At 48.0% G+C, this 25461-nt stretch overlaps 1 protein-coding gene across 1 annotated transcript in view; it reads left to right on the top strand.

The window, feature by feature from the left end:
• Positions 1-11172: 11172 nt before the first annotated feature.
• Positions 11173-25461, top strand: part of Rapgef1 (Rap guanine nucleotide exchange factor 1) — a 128996-nt gene continuing 114707 nt past the window's right edge. Inside the window, exon 1 of the mRNA XM_078048489.1 lies at positions 11173-11421. Coding sequence (XP_077904615.1) covers positions 11361-11421 — 61 coding nt within the window. The 5' untranslated portion in view covers positions 11173-11360. The remainder of the gene's footprint in view (positions 11422-25461) is intronic.

Genomic DNA, 25461 nt, shown 5'->3' with positions numbered 1-25461 from the left:
CTCGTCTTCTGAATTTGAATGCGGGGCCACATCTAACCACCAGGGGAAGTTGGGAGGCGTAGTCAGGTGGTGTGCCCCACAAATGGGTTTAGTGGGCATTTAGCCAGGCTCTGTCATGCAAGCCAATGAGTACCATTCAAACCCTTTCATGTAAAATACCATACAAGTGCTCACGGATTTTTAATAGTGAAAGATCTGGAAAGAGTAAACGTTCAACGGTTACTTCTCATGAGTGAAAGTGAGATCCACTTTTTATTTTATACATCTGAATGATTTCATTTTTTTAAATGATGCAAACATGTCTCCTATGAGGCTTAATGACTTTAAAATTTGCAGCTGGATGTGGTGGCTTGTCCCTGTAGTCCCAACTACTCAGGGGACAAAGGCAGGAGGATCACTGGAGTCCAGGAGTTCAATGCCAGCATGGAAGGGGAGCATCCGTCAGATGATAGCAGACTTTCAGGGAAAGGGTGCAGAATTCTGAATGCTCACTAGGGGGCAGACGAGTTGCACGTGTGGGTGTGTGCTGGCAGGGTTTGCCAGACACTCTTCACTTCTTACACCATTCCCCATTCATCAGGCCACCTGTGGTGTTCGCCGACTTGTTTGAGGAAAACCATAAGCACCCAGAGCTCTCACGCTGGCAGGCATCAGCTGTGGGCTAATATCTCATCCTCCCACCCGTTTTTTACCAGCTTAACTGTTTGAGCGCACAATACAGCAGCATTGACTACACTCACTACTGTCTGCAGCCATCACCAGCCTCCCTCCACACACCCCCAACGCTGACCCTGACCCCTCAGCCTGGGCCCGGCCCCCGCCCCCTCCACCCTACTTCCTCTTTGTTTTAAGGTGCTCCAAGCACCTCCTGTAAGTGGAATCGCAGAGCATTTGTCTTTTTGCGACTGGATCATTCCACTCAGCGTAATGTCCTACAGCTTCAAGCTGTTGGAGCAGGCGTCAGAACTTCCTAAGGCTGAGCACCATCCCATCGAACCTCAGGCCACGTTTTACTCAGGCCTTCACCTGGGTTGCTCCCGTGTTCTGGCTACTGCAAACAGTGCTGCTATACAGGGTGCACCAGCACCCCTCGAGTCTGCAGGCAACGCTTTTGAAGGGGAGCTCCGCGATCATAAGGTGGCTCTGTTTTCAATTTTTCGGAGGAATCGCTATTCTCTTTTCCACTGTGGCTGCTCCATTTTACATCCCTGCCAACATTGCAGGGGGCTTCCGTTGTCAACCCTGGTCATTTTCTGGGGTGTTTTGTTTTGTTTTATTAAACCCTATTGCTGAGCACGGTGGTGCATGCCTGTAATTCCAGAGGTTCAGGAGGCTGAGGCAGGAGGGTCACAAGTTCAAAGCCAGACTCAGCAACTTAGTGAGACCCTGTCTCAAAATAAAAAAAAAATAAAGTTTTGGGGATGTTGCTCAGTGGCTAAGCACCCCTGGGTTCAATCCCAGTACCAATTTTTTTAAAAAAATTGCAGCCATATCCTAATGAGAGCGTGAGTCATGGTGTTCAGCTTGAGTTAATTTTTATCTCTGGTGTTGGGTATGAGTTCCCCCTCAATCTTTTGTATGTCAATGACCAGTTTTCACAGCTCCACTGGTTGAAAAAACTGTCTTTTTTCACTGAATGGTCTTGCACCTCATCAAAAATCATTTAAGGGGGCTGGGGTTGTGGCTCAGTGGCAGAGCGCTTGCCTTGCATATGTAAGGCACTAGGTTCGAGCCTCAGTACTACATATAAATAAATCATAAAGGTACATCAACAAATAAAAATATTTTTAAAAAACAATTTAAGTATACATGTGTTTATTTGTGGGGTTTCTGTCCCTTCCCATTAGTCTACATGTCTTCCTTTTTTTTCTTCCAATTCTGAGGCCCAAACCCAGGGCCTCCTGCAGGTCAGGCAAGTGCTCCACCACTGAACTATCCCACAGTCCTCCTTTGTTCTGATTCTTCTAGCTTTGTAGTAAGTTTTGAAATAAGGAAACTGAAATTCCCCAACTATGTTTTGTTTTCTTTTCTTTTTCAGATCATTTGTTTTTTGGGTGGTTCTCCTGTGGTTTTCCCCCTGAAGGTTCCTATGCTGGGAGCTTGGTCCTCAATGGCACAGTGTGGAGGAGTGGCAGAGACTTTCAGAGGGAAGCCTGGTGGCAGGGCACTGGGTTAGGGGCACTACCACAGCGAGGTCTTGGAGGACCTTGTCGGATCCTGCAAGGGCATCAGTAGGAAAGCAAGGCCACCCCAGCCTGTGGCCTCTGCAAGCATTCCTGCTGAGATGCCACCCTTCATGCTATGACAGCAGGAGCCCTCACCAGATGTGGGGCTTTTCAGCTTCCAGAAACATGAGCCAAACCAGCTTCTTAGGGCTGCTGGTGCAGATCCATGTGCCACAGTCTGGCTGGGCACAATTCACGAGCCACTTGTCAAGCAGAAACGAACTTTATTTTTAGAACACACACACTGGGGCTGGGGACATGGCTCAAGCGGTAGCGCGCTCGCCTGGCATGCATGCGGCCCGGGTTGGATCCTCAGCACCACATACAAACAAAGATGTTGTGTCCACTGATAACTAAAATATAAATATTAAAATTCTCTCTCTCTCTCTCCCTCTCTCACTCTCTTTAAAAAAAAAAAAAAAAAAAAGAGCACACACACCGTACCACACGAGCTCTTCAGGAAAACCCTCAGAGCCCAACTGCCACCACCGGCTTCCCACAAGCCTCTCCATCTCCCACAATCCTCCTGCTCTTGAGGCAGATTGGCTGGGTCACATGGGTAGAGCCAAAAAAGTCCCTCAATGAGCAGCTCCGTGGTCTGAAAGGGCAGGGAAACAGCCCAATGAGCATCACTGCAGAGAAGCCAATCAGCTGGCAGCTGGAAGTTTGCTGGGGCCGCTGTGAGCCAATCATCAGCCGGCAGCTGGAAGTTTGCTGGGGCCCCTCCGGTTGTGGCTCTCAACATCTCCCCCTCTCTGTTTAAACAACAAGCATGTGGCTTAGGGACCGTGCCTGCCTTAGGTTGTCCAATACTACATATGGTCCTTACCCGTCATCGGATGAGCTGACCTCAAGGCGTCAGCCTCCTGTCTTAGGTTGGTACCATTGCAATTGGATCTTACTCGTCATTGACTACCGGTCCAGCATACAGCCACACCTGTGGCTAGGCCTTTGTACCAGCGGGGAGGTGAGATTCTTTGCCTCACCTCTGTTGGCCCCCAAATTTTAGCTGAATGACCATCACAAGCAGAAGGGAGGAGGATACACCAAGCCAATTGATGGCTCCTTTTGGAAAAATTGTACCACCGATGACACCATCAGCAAAAATACCCCAACACTACCATAAGTCGCTGTACCTACAGATAGTTCACAATGCATACAAGTGAGTTCACAATGCATACAAGTGATACATAGTCCAGGCAAGTTCTGCAAGCAGTTCAGTGATAGCTATTGCAGAAGCTGTAGATTGGTTTTATCTTTGTCTTCACCGGCACTGGGATGAAGACAGGAATTCTGGCAATAATGGCTAAAGAAAAAATAATGTAACATTCCATCAGGCACTAAAAGAAAACAATTTTCTGAACAATTTACATTATCCTGAACAGAATTATTAAATATAATGAAAATGAAAGGTGAAAGTAAACAAACAGATCTGTTAACCTCCTTTTTTGTTTACATATTAAAACAATCCTCAACAGCTGTTTACTCAATTGAAATTAAACCGTTTAAATCACGTGAATAAAAAAAACAATATTTGGATCCATTTTTTTATGAGCGCTCATCATATATGATATATGGACATACGTACATACAAACATACAACACAAAACACAAGTGTGCACACATAATATAATACATACAACACATAACATAATAGTAAAGGCCTTATAACTTTTTACAGGTGAAATCTCCATTGCAATGTTTAAAAACTCTACAGTCAAAAAATAAAACTGATCAGCAAAACATTAACCTAGGTCTGTATGAGCTCAAAAAACAAAATAGAACTTCATGATGTGGAAAAGGGCAATAATAAAATAGATATTGAAAAAAGCATCCTGGTTTCATTAGCCTCCAGGTGTGGGAGAACCACTGTCTCAGATGTAAGGATAGCCAAACTGGAGTTCTGGATATCAGCTGTTATGGATTTGAGCCAAATCATCTTCTTTTTGGTCTGTAGAAATCGCTTTAGTTAGTTTCTCTGGAATCCAAATCGGCTGCTGTTCTCCCTGTGGAAACACACAAATAGACCCCCGACTCCAGACAATCACTGGGTCAGGACCTTAGTTAATCTCTCTGGAATCCAAATTGGCTGCTGTTCTCCCTCTACGGCATCATGGGTAAATACCTGGTATTCTACCCCTCTGATACCTAGTATTGTTAAACCCTCCTTCTATGGAGCAATTCCTTTTAAAATGTCCTGTTTGTTCACAATTATAGCATGTTTTTGGCATCTAAAACCTGTTGTACTGCAGCTGCCAAGACTTGCCCTTGTTCATTAATGTCTCTACATAATTTAATATATGTGTTTAAATCTTCATGTTTCCATGGTCTAATGACCTCTCTGCACCAATGATTTGCTTGCTCATAAGCCAGTTGTTTTAATTAATGGCATTGCTTGTTCTGTATTCCCCAAAACTCTGGTAGCTGTTTGAATAAGCCTATCTACAAATTCAGCTTAAGGTTCATTAGCTCCTTATATTACCTTAGATAATTGACCTTGTAAACCTCCATGTCCTTGTAAAGTCTTCCATTCCCTAACCGCATCTGCAGCAATTTGTGAGATTACACCAGGATCATATGCAATTTGTTGCTGCTGATCCTCATAAGGTCCCTTTCCCAAAAACATATCTAAATTTCTCTGAGGATAACCAGGTGCTGCATTTCGCCTAGCCATCTCCTTGCAAAATTCCTCATTGGCAACCTTCCATAACAGGTATTGCCCTCCATTTAGCACAGCTTTACACATATTAGCCCAATCTGCCGGCGTCATGTTCAAGTTGTTAATGGATTCGACCAAGCTTACAGTGAAGGGTGCTTGAGGACCATAGGTTGTTACAGCCTCTTTTAGCTGCTTCACTGTTTTGAAATTTAAAGCATGGTGAATTCGCTGCCCTCCTACCTCAAATACAGGGCATGTTAATACTTGAGATCCTGTCTCAGGATCCCAACTATCAACTGCGGGGGTTGGGGGCCTCCCAGCATATGGAGGTGGCGCTGTTGGTTGGACACTTACGCCCTCTGGTGATAGAAAGGTGTTAGTAGCAGCCTCCTGTTGTAACTTTTCCCCTGATGGCTTTTTCTGCTCTAAACTTTCTTCCTCTGTCTGACTAGCTCGAGAGACCTTCTCTTTTACTTGAAACTTTTCCTCTGTCTGACTAACTTGAGAGACTTTCTCTTTTACTTGAATCAATATGTCTTCTCCTTCCTCTACCATTGTCTGAACTGAAGGCTTTGGACTAAGCAAACCAGATATGAACGTCCACAATGGCAATGTGCCAACTGGTAGAGTTCCTGGGCTTTTCTTTTCTATTCTTTTTAAATCTTCACCATGATGTTTCCATTGTGATATATTTAACAACTCCTCCTTAAAAAGCCATGGGCTACATTTTTGTATTGTATCAACGTATGCCCTGACTGTTCTTGATTTTACTGAGATGCCTCCTTCCTCTAACAATTTACTTAACAGTCTTTCGGTTTGTTTTTTACTAATTTCTGATCCCGTATTTCTACTATAATACGACCCAACAAGATGACGACAAACAAAACTGAAACAGAATGAAACAAAAATGGAACAATACAAAATCATTATAATAGCCTTTCTATCCTCCTGAAGTGTCCATCCGTCCTTTCTCCCTATCTGTTCCTCAGACACAAATAGTTTTTCCTCAGATGTGAGCGGTTTTCTTCCGTCTCACTCATCTCCAGGGACAGGCAACTTAAAACAAAAGCGAAGCAAAACAAAAGAGGAATCTTAAAATGGCTACCCATCCTCTCGCCCTGCCCTCAGGGGCGAGCAGTTTACCTTATCACTTACCCTCAGTCGTTCCCCCGTGTGGGCCACCAAATGCTGCAGTCCGGCTGGGTACAATTCAGGAGCCACTTGTCAAGCAGAAACGAACTTTATTTTTAGAACACACACGCTGCACCACACAGCTCTTTAGGAAAACCCTCAGAGCCCAACTGCCACCACCGGCTTCCCACAAGCCTCTCAACCCCCCCCCCACTCCTCCTACTCTGAGGCCGATTGGCTGGGTCACGTGGGTGGAGCCAAAAAAGTCCCCCAATGAGCAGCTCCGTGGTCTGAAAGGGCGGGGAAACAGCCCAATGAGCATCACTGCAGAGGAGCCAATCAACTGGCAGCTGGAATTTTGCTGGGGCCACTGTGAGCCAATCATCAGCCGGCAGCTGGGGCCCCTTCGGCTGTGGCTCTCAACATCCATGGAGTGCTTGCCTAGCATGCACAAGGTCCTGGGCTCGATTTCCAGCACCAAAATACATCAATGAAAAGAAATAAAGCTCTTTTACTTATTAAGTACCCATTCTGTATAAGTTACTGCAACATGAGGCAGACTAAGACAGCATCCTTTGAGACTCCATGTGGATTTTAGAGTGAGTTTTTCTAGCTCTGAAAAAACATCATTGGATTTTGAAAGAAAGTACGTTAGATATGTAGATCATTTTGACATTGACATCACCTTTACATCTTATCACAATTAAATCTTCCAAAAGATGAACATGGCTATCTTTCCCTTAATTTGTGTCTCCTTTCATTTCCTTCAGAAGTATTTTGCAGTTTTCAGTGTACAAGTCATTTACCTCTTTGATTAGTTTTATTCATAAGTATTTTATTCTCTTCAGCACTATTATAAGTATCATTGGTCCCTCAATTTCCTTTTGGGACTCCAGAAACCCCATGTAAACCTGATCTTCAAGGGTGCAGTTGCTTGGAATGGGGTGCAGCTCAGTGTGGGAACACCTGCTGACCATGCATGAGGCTCCAGGTTCCACCCCAGTCACCCCCCAAAAAAGGCTGTGGTTACCTTATGAGTCATTATTGAAAATGTCTGTTTCATACCAACTTTTGAAACACCGAGAGAGAGAGAGAGAGAGAGAGAGAGAGAGAGAGAGAGAGAGAGAAAGATCTATTAGCTGTATTAACTGGCCCACATCCCTACAGATGGAAGAAAAGGCCAAGTTACCCCAGAGCCAGTCTGCTGCTACTCTGCTAGGACTGGTCTGGAGGGTCCCACATTTAGTTGGTGGAAGGGTGACCCAGACATCTGTCTCGGCCTTTTTGAGAACATCTGTGGACATCTTTCCAATTTCCTAAATGCTGACACTAGATCAGGACAGAGCTGTTTGCATGCCTGGGGCTTGGAGAGATGGGGGGCTTCTAGCTCTCCATAATGAATAACAAGTAAAACTCAGTGCACGGCTGGGGCTGGGGCTCAGCAGCAGAGTGCTTGCCTAGCACATGTGAGACACTGGGTCCAATCCTCGGAACCACATAAAAATAAACAAATAAAATAAAGGTATGCTGTCCATCTACAACTACAAAAAATTAAAGAAAAACTCAATGAAAATATGAAATTGTGAACCCCATTTAAAGTTGCTAAAACATCTATCTTCTTTATTTAGCCTTTCCTGATGCTCCAACCTGAAATGAATATCTGCACCCCAGACAGCATAGTGGGTGTCCCCTCCCCCATCCACTTGCTCTCTGGGACTTGAGATTTCTATCCTTGAGTTTCCTTGAAGCTCCTGGAGACCAGGACACAAGGCTTGTTCATGTTTGTTTTTTGCATAAGGTCATACAATCTATGAAACTGAATTAAACAGAAGGCAAGTTCAAATATACAGGTAAAACACTGTGGGGTACATTTAGATTTAGGTTAGAGAATTTGTAGCAATGTGCTTAAAACACGATCCTGGAGCAGGTTCATCTGCATGATTCCAGATCTAGATATATCTTTGTGACCTACTCAGCCGAGTGGGGCTAATATTAGCTGTAGAGAACAGAGGAGCCCACCTAGTCTATGCCCTCCCCTGTTCAGAACTGTAACCTAGCAGCTGAAACCCCACCCACCTGCTCACACCCAACTGGACCTGAGGTCACCACTGACTGAAGCTGAGCCAGTCAGATCATGTCTCCTGGAAGATGAGTTTGGGATTGAGCATAGTTAGTGGTTCTGCTCTGTTGTCTGAGAGGGGAGAAGAAGAGGTCAGGTTGTGTGGATGAGTGACCCCCAGCTCCTGGTGAAGTTTGTGCTTCCTGCCCTTCCATTCTACCCAAGAGGCACCCCTGTGTGCTTCAACAAATTCGCCTTTTCCTCAACATTATTAAGGTGGTATCTATAGCACTGACCAGAGAGACACTCCTAGATCCGGACCTACTTTCTGAATTTATTGTGAGGGTTGAAACAGTGTCTGAGCCCTGTCAGCCCCAGGCAGCCCTGAGGAAGTGTCAGTGTTCCTAATGGATCCCACTTGCTCTCTGATCTGTGATGATGTCAGTGTAATGAACCAATACCAATACTCTGTCCAGGGAGGGGGGTGGGGGGTTAGTCTGGGAGATCCTGCAGGTGCAAGAAAAAGGATCCCCAGCAAGTGAAGCTGAGATGAGTCCCAGGGCCACCAGCCCACCCTGGCTGTCATCCATCCAAGTCTCATGAATTCTTGTTGTCTGAATAGCTAAGTGTTTGCAAACAGAGAGCAATGGCCCTGCAGTGGCCGGGTCTGGACTTCCCTGGAATGCTGGGAGGCTGGCCAGCAGCACCCCTGCAGAGTCAGTGGGTCCTTCCCCCTGCTGGAGCTGGCGCTGCAGCACACAGTCCCCGCACAGCCCTGACAATAAAAATATTTTTCATTTTCTGTATCCTAGGATATTTTGACATGTTAACAATTTTGCTGGCCAGGGAGGAATTGTCCATCCTGGGGCTAGCAGGTTCTTAGTGCAGCCAAGGGAGCATATCTTTCATTTAACAACCATCCCAAGCCTCTAGCCCCAGGGCTGGGGTGAAGCTCAGTGGGACAGCATTTTTTGGCAGGCTGGGGTCCATTCCCACCACTACCAAACAACAACAAAACCTAGTGTTATCCATCTGTAGCCCTTCTTACTTCCTGTGCAACTCTCACACCAAGTCAATGTTTTCCTGACCTCAGGGCTGGACACCAGGCAACCAGAGATATCCCCAGAGCCTAGAGCCCACGGGGTTGACTCAACCAGTCAACCCTCACCGTTCACTCTGCGCTGCTGAGCTTTTCTCATGGAAGCCCCAGTAAAGGCCCTAGCCTGGGATCTCCACCTGGTGTGTCTCCTAGTTAAACCCAGTGCTCCTCGTGGGGCCCTGTGTGGCGGGTGTGGGGTGCTCCCTTCTCCTGGAAAACATAATGAATCTTACTTCAGTGTCACCAATCACCTTCATAAATTAAAAACCCTCAGGTACAAACAGTCCCTGGGCAGGAGGTGTAGCTTGTGGCAGAGCACACACTTAGCATCTGCAAGGCCCCAGGTTCTATCCCCAGCATCTCCTGTGATGGTCTGGCCTGGAGCAAACACCCTCTCCCTCTCCCAGATGCTGGGTCTTTGACCTCTTCTGGCATGATTCCTAGGTCTGGTCAGTTTACATGGTTAGTCCTTCACTGGTAGGGAATGGCTGAGGGACAGGCATGTGATTCAAAGGGGCTAATGAGAATCCCCCATGAAGCTCTTTTTGGAACTATGGAGAAAGAGACCCTCTTTGTCCTTTGGAATTGGGGGGGGGGCAGGTGACAAGCCTAGGACTGTGGGTACCCAACTTTGTCCTTTGGGGCCATGTGGAGAGATGGCCACACAGAGGAACAGTGCCATGGCTTCAGACCTCGGTAAGCTGGGTTTGGAAGAGGATTTTGGACTTGAAATACTGGCCCTTCTCAGCTCAGAATCCAATAAGGCTGGCACAGACTTGGGAGTGTTGGGAAGGTGGGCTTGAATCACAGACTAATTTTGCCTGGTGATGTGGCTGCTAAGACAGCAGAGCCAGGGCCACCCTGGCTCAGAGTGGCCAACATCAGTTTGAAAAGGGAAGTGAATCTACACCCAAATCCTGTCCCCATCACTCTCTTATTTAATATGTGTATTTTGAGGGAAACTAGGGAAGTTGGTTCTGTGCTACTTATTTGTCTTCCATCTTGAGCTAAAAACAGTGATCAAGGAGCAGATTTGCCAACATTTGAACATCCCTCATGCTACTAAAACGCAGTGTTATTCAAGACTTGCATGATACAATTTATCTTTGATTCCACAAAAAAGTGTGGACCCTGGAAGGATCATTCCTGTTCACACCACCTGACACCATTGACTCTCCTAGCCCTGGTAAGTTCTTTAAACCTTAGATGAATGACTTTTAATAAAGCCATTGGCACTAGGAAAGGTCCCCAGCTGAATCCCAGGGTTCCCAGAGGAGTGTGAAACAGCAGGATAGGCAGGGCCCCTGGGTCCCAGGGCGGGTGGGGGGTGGATGATCAGGCTTGGCACGTAATGCTTAGCATCCTGGGATGTTCCCTGGCGGGGAGACTGGTTTGATAGGAGGTCGCCGCCAGGCCTTGGTATTGAGGCTCCAGTTAGGGAGGGGGCTGTGTCTCTGGTGGTGTCGGGTCCCCAGATGGCATAGATTGAGTCCAGGTCAGGGGCAGTCCCAGCCCTTGGTGTGGAGCCTCTGGCCTGCAGAATCTCGGATGATGGGAATGGGGCAGTGGAGTCCCAGGTCCTGGGGTGAAAAGGTGGTGGGCAAGCCGGGCTGGGGACGTGGAAGGCACTGGGTCCTGTGGTGTGGGTGTGGGTGTGGGCCCCGGGCCCAGTTCTCTGGTTCCGGGGTGGAGCCTGCCCAGCGAGGGGCGGTTCCAGGCCCGGCGCGGGGACTCCAGGCCGGCAGGGGGCGCTGCGTCCCGGGAGGGTGGCGCTGGCCGGCTCCCGAACGGCTCCGGGACGGCAGGGGGCGCTGCGCGGCGGCGGCGCGCGGGCTTCCGGCAGGTGGCGCCGTGGCCGCGGCCCAGGCCGGGCGGGCGGCGGCGGCGGCGGCGGCGGCGGCGGCGGCGGCGGCGGCGGCGGCGGCGGCGGCGGCGGCGGCGGCGGCGGCGGCGGCGCGGCGCTGCGGCCGGCTCGCGGGCCGGGAGCGGCGGGCGGGCGCGCGGGCTGCGGGCCGACGGCGGAGCAGCGGAGCGGCGGCCCGGGCGGGCTGCAGCGCGGGCGGCGAGCGGGGGCCGTGGCCGCGCGGAACCCACCATGCCGGCGCGGGCCTGAGGCGCGGCGAGCCAGGGCCGAGGCGAGCCAGGGCGCGCCGACCTGTCGCCCCGCGGCGCCCCGGCCCGGGCCCGATGAGCGGCGGCCTCGGCCTCCGGCGCAGCCCGGAAATGTCCGGCAAGCTCGAGAAAGCAGGTGAGGCGGGCGGCGCGCCCCGCGGGGCCTCGTGCGCGCGGGCGGCGCTCCCGGTGGCGCCCCACAGGCCGCGCGGCCCCGGGCGGCAGGGCCATCTTGGGCCGGGCGCTGCCCGCGCGTCCGGAGCCGGCGGGCGCGGGGACCCCGCGGCAGGGGCCTCGGAAGGCGGCCGGAGCGCGGGCGGGCGCGAGCTGGTGGCTGGGAGGGGGACGCGGCCGGGCGGCTAAACGTGTCATTGCTATTGAGCCTGGAGTTTAAATTTAACCGGAGCTAGCAGCTTCGGCGGCTTCAAAGGGGCAGACTGGACGTGTTGAGGCGGTTTCCAGGCGCACCCGACTTGCCCTGCGGTCCCAAGCCCAGCTCGGCGAGCAGGACCTGCGGGGAGGCAGGGGCCTGTGGATGGTGGTGGGTCTTGGTGCAGACCTCCTCTCTTTGTGTGTTCCTGGAGATCTTGGGGAGTTGCCTTCTGATTGCTTGGGTTTCGCCAGTGCCGTGCCGGGAATAGCTCTCCAAAAAGTCAATTACTGGTGTGCACATGGGGCCCAGGGATTAATTAGGCGACGACACCTTGCTGGGCACAATCCTCGGGTGCACACTGCAGTAGGCAGCGGTTCAAGGCTCCTGTGTTGGGACCACGTCTGGTTGTTAGAGCCCAAATACCTGTTCAGCTTGGCAGCTGCTTATGCAGGGCACACTTCAGGCGGCTGAGAAGGGGTCGGTGGCATTCGGTGATGTTTTCCAGGTTGAATCGGAACACTTTTCTGGCATGCATCTCTGCAGCGGACCCAGAAGGCAATGCAACTTTTGCAGCCTGCGGTTTAAGCACAGGAAGGAAATTTTTGTAGCCTTTATTAAGGGTTTGCTATATATCCGGCTCTATGCTCAGCCCCTTGAATGTGTGGCTTATTAAATCTTTGAGGTTCTCTGTGAAAGAGAATATGGTCCCAGTTTTATGAATTCAGAGAGGTTCAACCCAGCAATGGGAACAGCATGCCTGGCCCTCTGATCAGAAACCTAGGCCACCCTTCTCAGGAGTGGGGCCCTTGGTTTCAGGTGCTATTTCTGGGGTATGCTTCTCACTGTTCTCCAGCCCCAGGGCCTTGCCTGGTGACCATGAGTCGCTTTCCTGCACACGTGCTGGTCCAGAAATATCTTTGGTTCATCTGTGCAGCATTTCTCAGGAACTCCTAGTATAGTGTCTCATCAGAATGGCACTGTTGGAAAACTTGTGTAGTATACTTAAAAATAACATTAACTGGATTTTGATTGTCAGACTGTTATGTTTATTGTTTAAAACTTGGTAATCATAGAAAAGTAAATAGAAGAAAGTGAAAATTATGCGTCAACCCATGGTTTGTTTTCCATAGCTCAGAATGACATGAGCCTTAATGAGCATCTCTTCTACCAGTCCATTTTACCTCGAGTGTCCTTAGGCCTTCTCTGGACACACCTCTGCTATGGGCTGTAGTAGGTGCAAAACCCAGTAAGTGCCTGTCCTCAGAAGCCTCTGTGGGGAGCTGACCTAGTAATTCCTGGGCTGCCAGGCTGCAAGAAAGGGCAGCTGGGGCCTAGGTAAGGAGCCTTAGTAGCTAAGGAGTGAGAAAAGCTCTGAAAGGGACAGTGTGAGGCTCTGAAGAGAAGTGTGGGATATCTCAGTAGAAAGGGAGAAAAGAGGATTGAGTGGAAGGAGCTGGTCAGGGGCGGTGGAAAGGGCAGGAGGAAGATGCATTTGGTGAGAATTTGCCAGATGGTAAAGTTCTGAGGTCAACAAGACCAGGTATGGCATATCATCTGGGTATTGAGGGCCATAGGTATGGAGCTGACAGGAGATCCAGCCCTCTTAACAGGTCTTTTCCTATGGTCTGTACACAGCTGCTGAGGAAAGTTGGGCCACTCCTGGAGTGAGTGAAAGTTAACCTTTCTGGTGATTTTGGTTGTTATAGGTGAATTTCACTCTTTTTTGTGTATATGGGGTACCAGGAATTGAAGCCAAAGGCACTTAACCACTGAGCCACATCCCCAGCCATTTTTACTTTTTATTTTGAGGCAGGGTCTCACTAAGTTGGTAAATTGCTGAGGCTGGCTTTGATTTGCAGTCTTCTTGCCTCAGCCTCCCTCGCCAATGAGATTACAGGTGTGTGCCACTGCAGCCAGCTTGCTTTGCATTTTTTAAAATTATTTTTTATTTATACTTGAACGCAATACCTCTATTTTATTTATTTATTTTTAAGTAGTGCTTAGGATCAAACCCAGGGCCTCGCACATGCCAGGTGAGCACTCTACCGCTGAGCTACCACCCCAGCCCTCGCTTTGCATTTTGATAAACTTTTCTGTTAGGACTTCTGTTGGAGTTTTCTTTCTTTCTTTCTTTTTAATATTTATTTTTTAGTTGTAGTTGGACACAATACCTTTGTTTTATTTATTTATTTTTATGTGGTGCTGAGGATTGAACCCAGGGCCTTGCACACTCTAGGTGAGGGCTCTACTGCTGAGCCACAACCCCAGCCCCAGGGTTTTCTTTTTTTTAAATTTATTTTGTTTTTGAGACAGGGTCTCACTAAGTTGCTGAGGCTGGCCTTGAATTCTAACTCCTTGAGTCTCAGACTCCTGCATCACTGGGATTATAGGTGTGTGCCTCCATGCCTGGTGCCTACTGGCACTTTTTTTTTTTTTTAAGATATATATATATATATATATATATATATATATATATATATATATTTATTCATAGTTGGAGACAACACCTTTATTTATTTTTATGTGGTGCTGAGGATCAAACCCAGCGCCTTGCATGTGCTAGGCGGCACTCTACCGGTGAGCCCCAGCCACAGCCCCTACCGGCACTTTCCAAGTGCTTCTGCTGTTAAGTCTCAGAGCAGTGTGTGATTGGAAGGAGAGGTCCTTTGTTGAAGGGACTGGTCTCAGGTGTTTGCAGAGCCCGACACCCTACAAACATGCTGCTGTTTGAGTTGTGCCAACTTTGATGCCTGGAAGCAACAGAAACAGTGAAACATGCTTGCCTCTCTGCCCTCTGAAAATAGTTCCTACTCCTCAGGGTTTAGGGGACTGGGAGTTTTTGAGTGAACAGGAAGGTGTTTATATACCCCTCACAGCTCCAAGACTGGTGCATCCAGCCTCTTGGCAAGCAGGGCTCTTCCCCCTCGGGCAGATCTTCCCACCTCTGTCGTAGCTCTTCTTCAGTGCTTCGCCTAGTCATCCAGAGGACATGCCACCTCATAGGGATACAAAAAGGCAAGCTTCACCTCTGGCTGTCCCAAGTGCCCATGGTGGATCAAGACAGTCTGGGTTCCAGAGGGGCCTGCCATGAGTGGAGGAGACTGGAGTGAGGGGCCAGGTATCCTGGGGAACCCCCAGGATGCATGCTTTTAGGAGCTGAGAGGGGCCTGTTCTGTAAGACTGCTGGGAGACAGCACAGCCCCTCCATGATGGAATGTTTGGACCCAGAGACCACTTTGGGGGGACATGTGAGCATGGTTCTGGACACTCCTGTTCTGCTGACTCACTCTTTTTTTCCAGCAAAAACATGAAATGAGGAGAGTTGGTGCCCTAATGTTTCTGAAGCTTAACACTGAACTGGCATCTGCAAGTTGGCTTCAGACCATTTGTCACAACTGTTCCCGTGGAAGGGAAAAACTCAAATTTAATTGCTCAAAAATCTCAGACTCCTGGTTCTCTTGAAAAATGGGGATCTCTAGTGACCCTGAGCCCTCATTCTTGCCTGTCAGACAGCCAGGGCAGAGCAGGGAAGTGGCCATATCCATGGAGTTCCTATCACTTTCCCCGATGGCCACACTGCTGATTCTCATTGCCTACTTGGACTGTGGACATTTGTTTGCATCCCTGTCCTTGAAGAAATGATTCTTGTTTGCTTTTTTCTGGACTTTGAAATTTTTGCTCTATTCCTTTGTTGATTGATTATTTGATTCTTCATCTAGCACTGATTGAGCTCCTGTGCTGCCAGGTGCTGTCCTCACCTCTAGAGATCTGGTAGGGAACTGGGCAGACCTCAGGCTGGGGGAGTTATAGGATAGTGGTCCTGAGCTACTCCTCGCCTGGAGGAAGAGGGCACCTGAGTTTCACTGGCTGCACTCACCAGAGCTTCAGGAGTTCCTTCCTTCCCTCCGTTCAGTTCCTGCATCAGTTTATCAGTTTATGAGCACCTCCTAAGGCCTGGAGTTATAGTCCTTGGGTTACAGAAGGGGCCTTGTCTTCTGGGCCTTACCTGGCTGCGGCCCATGATAAAAAGAAGACACTACAAAGAAAGAAGAAATTACCTACCTTCCTTCCTTCCTTCCTTCCTTTCTTCCTTCCTTCCTTCGTTTTTTCCTCTTTCCTTCCTTCCTTCCTCCCTTCCTCTTTCCATCCTCTCTCCCTCCCGTTCTCCTTTTTTTCTTCTTTCTCCTTTGCTTCCTTTCTGTGCTGCCTACAAACCACAATCTGCCAATGAGTTTCATTACCTACCAAACCCTCTGGCCAGCACTAGCTCCTTGTGGCCTTGGTGAAGCTCTGTGGGCCTGGCAAACTGGCCTCAGCCTTGCGTAGCACACCGCCTGCACGCAGAATTACTGTGGGGTCTCAAAGTCCTGTGCTATATTTTTCAAGTGTTTAAAGATGCTTTTACTCTGAGTTGAAAGGAAATGTACAGTGACTGATTCACTAGTAGCTCGTTATTTTGTATCTTCTCAGAACAGATACTAAAAGTACAAGTACTGTCAAAGGTGGGGCTGCACATTTTTGGTGACCTAAGAAAGGGCCTCCTAGATTACCAATCACTGCATTTTGATCAGTTTTAAACTCCTCAGGTTTCAGTTTACCAGTACAGCCTGTCCATGGCACCTGCTCCTTATTCACTGTTTGCTCCCTGAACAATTTCTAAGTTCCTCCTCCTTGGCAGTTGCTGTGTGATGCCCATGGTTTCTGGGAGCCTGCGGACAGCTGGTCTTCTCAAGGTGGAAATCCAGGGGTAAGACTGTCTGGGACATTTCTGCAATTTCCTTTGGTTTTCAAATGCATTTATAGACTACCTCATTTCACTTCATCCTCATGACAGCCCTGAGGGTGAAGGCAGGAAAGAGATCCTCATTTTGCACTTGCAGGCAGCTGAGGCCTAGGGAAATTTGGTTACTTGCCCAAGATGGCAACTCTAGGGAAGTGAAATGGGGAACTGTCCCTCTCTCTGTCTCTGCAGAGTGCTGTTAGAGTCTGTGAGTTGCTGGTGACACAGCAGCTTTTTTTTTTTTAATTTTTTTTTTAATATTTATTTTTTAGTTATTGGCGGACACAACATCTTTGTTTGTATGTGGTGCTGAGGATCGAACCCGGGCCGCATGCATGCCAGGCGAGTGCGCTACTGCTTGAGCCCCGACACAGCAGCTTTCTATATCCTGGTTCATGCTTCTACATTACTTTATATATATATATTTGGTTGTTGATGTGCCTTTATTTTATTTATTTTTATGTGTGCTGAGGATCAAACCCAGTGCCTCGCACATGCTAGGCAAGCACTGTACCACTGGGCCTTACCTGGCTGCGGCCCATGATAAAAACAAGACACTATAAAGAAAGAAAGAAATTACATTGCTTCCTTCCTTCCTTCCTTCCTTCTTTCCTCTTTCCTTTACATTTCTTTTTAATCTCAGGAAAACAACAACAACAACAACAAAACTGCCAGTTAAATTAAGGTAGGCCCAACTTGATCTTTAGGTTGCATATACTATATATAATACCAGCAGCATCAACAGTGCTACAAAGAGATAAGAAAGAGTACTGACACAGATAAACCTGTTTTAAAAAGTCAGCCACAACAACCCCAAATGTTTCCTGGTCTGCTGAGCAGCTGTCGGCAGAGTGGTTTGAATGGGATTCCTTGTAGCCAGGAGACCTGATAGGAGGCTCATAAAGATGAGTCATGTATGAGCTTGCAGAAAAATCATTTCCCAAGTTAGCTTGGATTGCACATCTCCTTGGACGTCAGGCTGGGTCTTACCTCAGTCCCCTCAGTGTGTTGCCTGTTGCCATAATAAGATGACACCCTGGAAAGGGGAGAAGCCTGGCAACGGAAGCCAAGCCTACCGCGCTGTCCCATGGCTTCAGGCTAGCAGTTTTGCTCCTGGGACAGGTGTGTGTCTGACTCAGACCACCTTGCCCCAAAGGCTGTTTTATGAGTAAATAAATAAAATCCACGGTTTGAATTATTAAGGGATCTATCATCTTAGTTTCTAGTCCTTTGTTTTAGACCACATGAGACCTGGTCTTTGGGTGTTTTCCCTTTTTTTGGAGGGGTCTCATTTTCTCCAGGAAGGGGTGAGCTCTGGATTAAGGTGTTTTTTTTTTTTCCCCAAAGCAGCAGATCCCTTTTTGTATAGAAGAAGGCCATTACATAGAAGCTAGTGGGAAAGCCACTTCAGTCCTTGCTCAGCAGTTGGCTCTGAGGTTCCTCCTTGGAACCACCCCCCCCCCGCCCCCACATACACACACACACATACACCAAACTGTGAAAACCAACTTCCTGGATGCCCTCATAGTCTCCTCCACCAAAACCGACTTCCTACAAGCTCTTGGTGCCTTCTCTTCCTCTAGCAGATAGTAAATTCCATGGAAAGGCCCCAAGTAAACACTTGGGTAGAATGATATTGTTTAACTCATTCAGAATTCAAAGCGCCAGTTTCCTGTCTGCAAGTTAAAAATCAACAAATAAAGCCTTAAATAGACCATTAGCTTCATGAGGGAGTGTACCTGTCTACCACTGGGGTGCCACCACAAGCCTAGCACACATTAGGTGCTGCTTACATACTTAGTGAAGGAATATTGGCATAGAATGAACTTAGGGCCCTAATTTAAAGTCTCTGATCCTCTTTAATACTTTATTTCTTTGGTGCATACATGCTGGGCAATTGCTTTACCATTGAGCTACTCCCAGCCCTGCTGAGCCAGTCAGGCTGTGTCCTGGGAAGTTAAAAGGATCAGTGCTTTGATAAAGAGTGCAGAGAGTTGGGAATCTGTGTTAACTACTTACATTAACTGGTATTTTCATGTAGTCCTTGAATATCAACAATGATATTGAGATCAAATTCCTAAGCTGGTGTGTTAAGACGCACATCTGTAGTTCTGGCTAATGGAGGCTGAGGCAGGAAGATGACTTGAGTCCAGGAGTTCAAGGCCATACTGGGCAGCATTAAAAAAATTAATAAATAAAAGGCTGGGGTGTAGCTCAGTGGTAAGGCTCAGAACTCTAGACATAGGACAGATGGAGCCACAGCCCAGTTCTGACATGGCACATGCTACATTTGTGATGACAGCTTGCATGGAAACAAAGTACTCTTGGGCAATGCTGGTTCTGTGTGGAGTGGTTGTAGTTTTGCCAGTACATTCACAAGGTATGTGCCAACTCTGCCCAGCCTGGCCCCCACAACTAGCACCAGAACAGGAATCTGTCATTATTTTTTATTTTTTTTAGCTGGTCTTGAAACATTCTTGAGGACCAGCTCCCTCCTCATCTGTTCGTAGGTGACTGGACAGTACTGAGGGCAGGGGCTGAGGAGCCCTCTACTGGCATCCCTCTGGCTCCCCTTTTCATTTTGTCAGGGGACCTGGACAGCTCTTGCCATGCCTTCCTCTTCTGTGAGCTGAGACGTAGTGCACTTGCTTGAGTGGACTAGAAATCTGTTTTCTGACTGTCACAGTTTCTCTTTGTTGCCCCTTTTTCTTCCAGGCTGTGATTTGAGAGAGTCCCTCCTACTGCTATCTGTAGACTGCTCTTTCCTCCCCATGGCACCTTAGCCTGCTATACCTGTTGTCCCCTGAAGGAGGTCTTCCTTTTGGTTTTTTCTTCACTGCCAGACCACAGTCATTTCATGTCAAATAAAGTTTTGTGATTAGGAAATGTTGCCCTGCTTTTTTTTTTAATATTTTTTTAAAATTTTTTTTAATTTTTTAGTTCTCAGCGGACACAACATCTTTGTTGGTATGAGGTGCTGAGGATCGAACCCGGGCTGCACGCATGCCAGGCGAGCACACTACCGCTTGAACCACATCCCCAGCCCTGCTTTTTTTTTTTTAAAGGGTGCTAGGAATAGAACCCAGGGCCTTGTGCATGTTAGGCAAGCGCCCTATTACTGAGCTCCACTTCAGCCCAAACTGTCATGCTTTTAAAGTTTAGGAATGAGTCCTGCACAGGATGGTATGTGCTGCTTCCCAGGGATGGGGACAAGGCAATTTCAGGCATTTGCTTTGTAGCTTTTAAAAATGTAGGGCATTGGTGTGGGCTTGGCAGACGTGGCTCCCAACCGCACACTGTTGCGTCAAACAGCTCAAGTGTGACACTGCAATGTTGGGGAGAATAAAGGACATGGGATGGGAAGGAAAGCTAAGTCCAGTGGAGAGCCATTCAGCAAGCAAAGCAAAAAAAAAAAAAAAAAACCCTAGCAGGAAACAATCGTATTTATTTGCTGGCTATGGATAATCACTTGTGCCTTCCTTCTTTCAGTGACTGGTTGTGAACACATAGATGATGATTGTGCATGGGCTGGGGCATGGTTTCTCTCAGCCCCTCATTTCAATAATAAATAAAAATAGTTGTACCAGCTTACATCAGGCTCTCATCACATGCCAGTGCCAGGCTCTGTCCTGTGTCTTACACATGTGGTTTAATCCTTACACTAGGAGAAAGGTCTCACTACTGTTCCCATTCCATAGAGGAGGGAGCAAAGCCATGATCTTTTCTTTGAGAGTAGTTGACAGAGTTTTATACTGAATGGGGCAAAGCTGGGACAAAGGCTAGGAGTATTTACTCTCATCTGTTTTCACTGTTCCTGTGCACCATTTTCCACCAGCAGGGATCCCTCTGCTCTGAGGCCTGGATAATACTGGGCGGGTTGCTTGAGGAGACAGCTATATTCCATTCTGTGCCAAAAGGACTCAGGAAGCCTTGCTTCTTGCTGTGAGAAACAGAAAGTCTGATAGTCCATTCTCAAAATATGGATTCAGCCTTAATTGGATCAAGTTGTAGCCCTTCCCTTTTGCACCCAAATTCTTAAATTAGCCAGCCACATAAATTGAACTCAAGTCCTCAAGTCAGGGTGAAGGGCAGAGCTGCCTTCGGTATATAGACAGGAGGACTGCTGCCCAGGGGCACCTGTTAGCCAGGTTCAGTAGCACACCCTTCTGGCAGAAGCAAAGGTTTGCCTTGCCTGCCTGCTTTTGAGCACATGTTTAATGTCATTTCTTGAGGCATCTCGGTGTTTGTAACATTGCTGGGAGACCACGGGCAAACTGCCTACCTTCGTTTTTGCGGGGGCATACTGGGGTTTGAACTCAGGGCCACTCAATCACTCAGCCACATCCCCAGCCCTTTTGTGTATTTTATTTAGAGACAGGGTCTCACTGAGTTGCTCAGCTCCTTGCCGTTGCTGAGGCTGGCTTTGAACTCTAGATCCTCCTGTCTCAGCCTCTGAGCTCCTGGGATTACAGGTGTGAGCTACCACGCCCGTCCTGTTTACCTTTCTGAGCCTCTGGTGCCTCTGTCAAAATTCAATGGGGTGGGCAGATCCTCCTGAGAGGCTTTCTTCCTTTTCTTTTTTTTATAATGAGGATTAAACCTAGGGATGCTCCACCACTGACATCACCAGTCTTTTTTTTTTTTTTTTTTTTTTTTTTAAGACAGGGTCTGGCTAAGTTACCTAGGCCCTGCTAAGTCGCTGAGGCTGGCCTGGAACTCGTGATCCTCTTGCCTCAGCCTCTCAAGTAGCTGAGATTATAGGCATGTGCCTGGGCCTGGCCTTGACAATTGAGGAAAGAAATGTAGTAAAAGGGGAATTGACTTGCCAAGTTCAGATTGCAGGGGACTGGCTTTCCCTCCCCCTGCTCCCTCCATTGGGCCCCAAAGTGTAGCACTGGTCTGCTCCAGAGTCTCGGGGGCACCACCATAGTCATTGCTTGGAACCTACTTTGGGACTCCCCTGGGGCTTTCCAGCCTCTCACAGGACGGCGATGATGGCTCCACCTCTGCCTACAGATTTACAGAGCAACTTCTGGTTTCTTAGTTACAGAAGTGGCTTCAGAAGTATGTTGACTGGAAATATCGCATAAGAGTCTGCTTTGGAGAAACTTTTTGCAGATGGGGCAGCAGTGGGAAGTGGCCCTTGTGAGTCAAAATAGTTCCCTCCACCCACCCAGCCAGCCAGTACTGGCTGAGTGTCCTGAGTGCCAAGCAGCCTTTCCACGAGTGGGGTAGAGAGGGTGTGAAATGCTGGTGTCCTGCAGGAGTTGGCAGTCCCACCGTTGCCTGTGCTGTGTGCAGGAGGCTGGATCTTGGCTTTCACACATCATCTGTGTTAGAGACAGCATGAGCCCTTGTGAGGGGCAGGAAAGAACTTTCTGTGGCCCCAGGTCTGCACCAATGCATTGCTTAGTGTCCTTAGTCTCCCTAGTACTCCTTGCTCTGCAGTACCCCTGGGAGCAGTGCCAGGCAGTGGCTGAGTTTGGGCCTCAGGTCCCTAGCTGGGGCTTTGGGTTCCAACTCTTTCATGTGATTGTCCAGGGATATTGTGCAAAGTCACTTCTCCTCTGAGCCTCAGAGTTTTATCAGTGAAATGGAGAAAGCGGGACCAGCACTGACTTGTGGTTTTGAGAGAGGAGTAGGCAAGACTGTGCTTTGTTCATAAGTAAGGTCCCTTCTGCTCCAAAATGGCCATTTCTATTACAATAATAATGTGGTAAATAAAACAGACCTCAGCACTCACAGAAGAAAGGGTGGTCTCTGGCTGTGGTGTTTTGGAGTCTCTGTGGTGCTGGGGATGGGCCTTGCATGTGCTTTACCACCAAACTGCACCCTTAGTGCTTTCACTCACCCTCTCTCAAAATCTGAGAATATTGAATTCCAAGGAACAGACTTTTACAATCAAGGGGTAAGCCTGTGAGCAGGCAGCTACTGGGAGAAGTAGATGGCACTGAAGTGTAGCCACTCGTGGTCCCGTCTTATCTGGTTCTCTGTGGGGAGCGGGCCTGTGTTTGTGCACTCTAGCTTGTGTGGGAGCCACAGCAGTGCTGACCCATCAGCAGATGCACTTTTGCTCTGTCCTGAGAGATATCACTTGAGTTTCTCCTGCCAGGAGTGACTCTCGGGATGATGGAGCCATCTTTTCAGCTCTGGAGGTTAATTGAGCACCTGGCATTGCTTTTGTTTTGTGACTGTTGAACTACACAAGCCATACGAGACTCTCCTGGACAAAGAACTTACAAATTATGTGGAGTGCCACATCAGGGTGATCTTTTACCACTATTTTTCTCCCTTGATTAACTTCACAGTTAAGATAAGCTCAGGAATCATGTTGTATTGTTCTGCCACTTTCTCGACCCATGCTCTCCTGGGCTAACTTGAGAGTGTTTGTGGTCTCTGCAGATTTGTCAGTGTAGCTGGCACGAAGCACAGGGAGTGCTGTTTGCAGAGGGTCCAAAGCCCAGCAGCTCTTTTCACTTTCTGTAATCACTTGGTCCTGGAGATACAGAACCTCTCATTTGATTAGCGTAACCACACTACCTTGTACTTCTGTCCTGGCATGTCCAGAGTGCCTTACAAATATTAATTCTATGAGCTCATCACAAAACCAAAGGCATGAATCAAAAGCATGCTTTTCTGCATGATCAGCCCTTGTTTCTTTTGCTCACAAGGAGCTATTAATTACCCTAAATATGCAGGTTTGTAGAATGAAGTTTTTATATTGGACAAGATAGGAATTTGGCTAGGGACCTGGACTACACTTCAGCCCCAGATTGCAGGGACCATGGCCCCACCTTGGTAAGACAGAGCATCTATCCCTGAGGAAATGATGTGGTTTCAAATTGTCAGGGGGAGTGTAAGTCACTCTCATCAGCAAGGCTTTGAACTGTGGCATCTCTGGGTGATGCAGAGAGAATGGATATGGCACTGCCAGAGTCACTCTGCCTTCTGGGCAAGCCACAGTCCTTCTCTGGGCCTCAACCTCCTCCATAATAGAGGACCCTACTCTAGACAGTGGTTCTGAGCTTTTTAAGGTCATGGGCCTACTGGTACCAGGGGAGCTCTGTGTACTCTGTCCCCAGAGGTAAAGATCAATCATATGCAGGCAGGCCTGTTTCCACCAGCTGTAAATTCTTGCTACTGCATATCGTGATAATTTGCAAACACCCTGTGTCTTGGAGAGACTGAGTAGGATCTTGGGTGTTTGGAACCAGTAGGAGTTGATTTCTCGTAGTTTAAATGATAGTAGTTATGCATTTCTGGGATTTTGTAAGGGTCTCAGGAGATAGTGCTTGCACGCCTCTTGTTTAATGCTTGTTGGATAGAAGGGGGAACTTTCCGCTTTTGGATGAAGATTTTAAAAAAATTTACAGACAGCAAAATTGATTTTGTGGGTGTAGAGTGTTGTTGAGTTTGAACATGTTTAGACTTGTGTAACCCCCAGACAGGAGGCAGAACAGTCTGTCTCTCCGGGAACCTCCTTCTGCACCTCCACAATCCAACCCTTCTGTAGCCCCTAGGATTGCTGGTCTGCTTTCCATTTCACCTGCAGATTCGCCCTTTCCAGAGTGCCTTACAAATGTCAGCACTCAGGGTGTGACAGTGGACAATGGCTTCTTTTGCCCCATACCTGCCTTTGAGATTCACCTCCTCATTTCTTTATCACTTCTTATTGCTGAGTAGTATTCTATTGTATGGGCATGATGAATATATCAGTCTGACTGGTTTGGACTTGGTTAATTGTCTGTTTCCTGGAAATAAAGATGGCATTGGATAATCGACAACAACAAAAAAACCCAAGTTTTAACAATGGGCAAAGGACTCAAAAGATGCTTTGTAAATGGCCAGCATGACACAAAAGTATGTTCAACATCCCTAAGATTAGGGAACTGCAAATTGCCTCACACTCATAAGGATGGCTGCTTTAAAAAAAACTGAAAATGAAAGTGTTGACAAGGACTTGGAGAAATTAGAACTCTTGTGCACTGTGGATGGGGATGTAACCTGGGGCAGCCACTGTGGAAAACAGGATGGCAATTCCTCTAAAAAGAGAAAATTGAATTACCCTGTGATCCAGCAATTCTACCTCTGCATATGTACTCACAGGAGTATTGGAAGCAAGGGCTTGAAGAGATATGTGTACATCCATCTTTATAGCAGCATTATTCACAAGAGCCAGCAGGTGCAAGCAACCTGGGGGTGTGTTGACAGGTAATGGATAAGGTAAGTCGTGTGTGATAGAATGGAATATTATTCAGCCTTAGGAAGGAAATTCTGACATGCTGCAGCATGGGTGAACCTTAGACATGGCCCTTGGTGGACCTGTGTGCTAGGAGAGATGTCTGACTCTGAGGGGCAGGAAGCTTCTCAGCTAGGGTAAATCTCCTATAGCTGGATGGGACTCTCCTCACCTTGTACCTGGGCTTTTCAGCTGTGCTTGGCCCCTACAAAGAACCCCACAGAGGGGATCACCTGGAGTCCTCTGGTAAGCTGCACTTGCCTCCAGTCCATCAGTGTAAGAGGAGCCTAAATCCCCAGTCGGGCCCTATCCCTGGTGGGTGCTGCAGCCTGGTACTTAGAGCAGGTCAGCTATTAAGGAAGACCCAGCTTCCCACGGCCAATATCTGAGGCCCTGCCTGGATCCTTCATCAGTACTTGCCCTAGGTTGATGGCATAGATGGCATGCATTCTAGCACTGTTGGACAGGACTCCAGGCTGCCGGCCACATTCCTGAGAAGGCATCACTGGCTTGAAGGAGGGAAAGAGAGAAGATCTGGGCAGACGAAGTCTAGGCCAGTCAGGCTGATTGGATTGAAGGTGCCTCTGTGTACGAGTTGCAGCTGGGATTGCCAGGATGGCATCTCTGGTCCACTGGTGTCATTACCACGTCTATGTGGCTCTGGGTGATAACCAGTTGCTGTGTTTTGTTGACACACACCAACACATGTGAGATGTGCCAATACTAGAGAGTGAACACGGGGTGCTGTACCACTGAGTTGTATCCCAGTCCTTTTTATTTTTCA

The sequence above is a fragment of the Ictidomys tridecemlineatus genome, chromosome 4 (genome assembly GCF_052094955.1).
Source record: "Ictidomys tridecemlineatus isolate mIctTri1 chromosome 4, mIctTri1.hap1, whole genome shotgun sequence".
Lineage (NCBI taxonomy): Eukaryota > Metazoa > Chordata > Mammalia > Rodentia > Sciuridae > Ictidomys > Ictidomys tridecemlineatus.
Note: the sequence above shows the minus strand (reverse complement) of the source record. Positions and strands in the feature narration are given on the sequence as shown.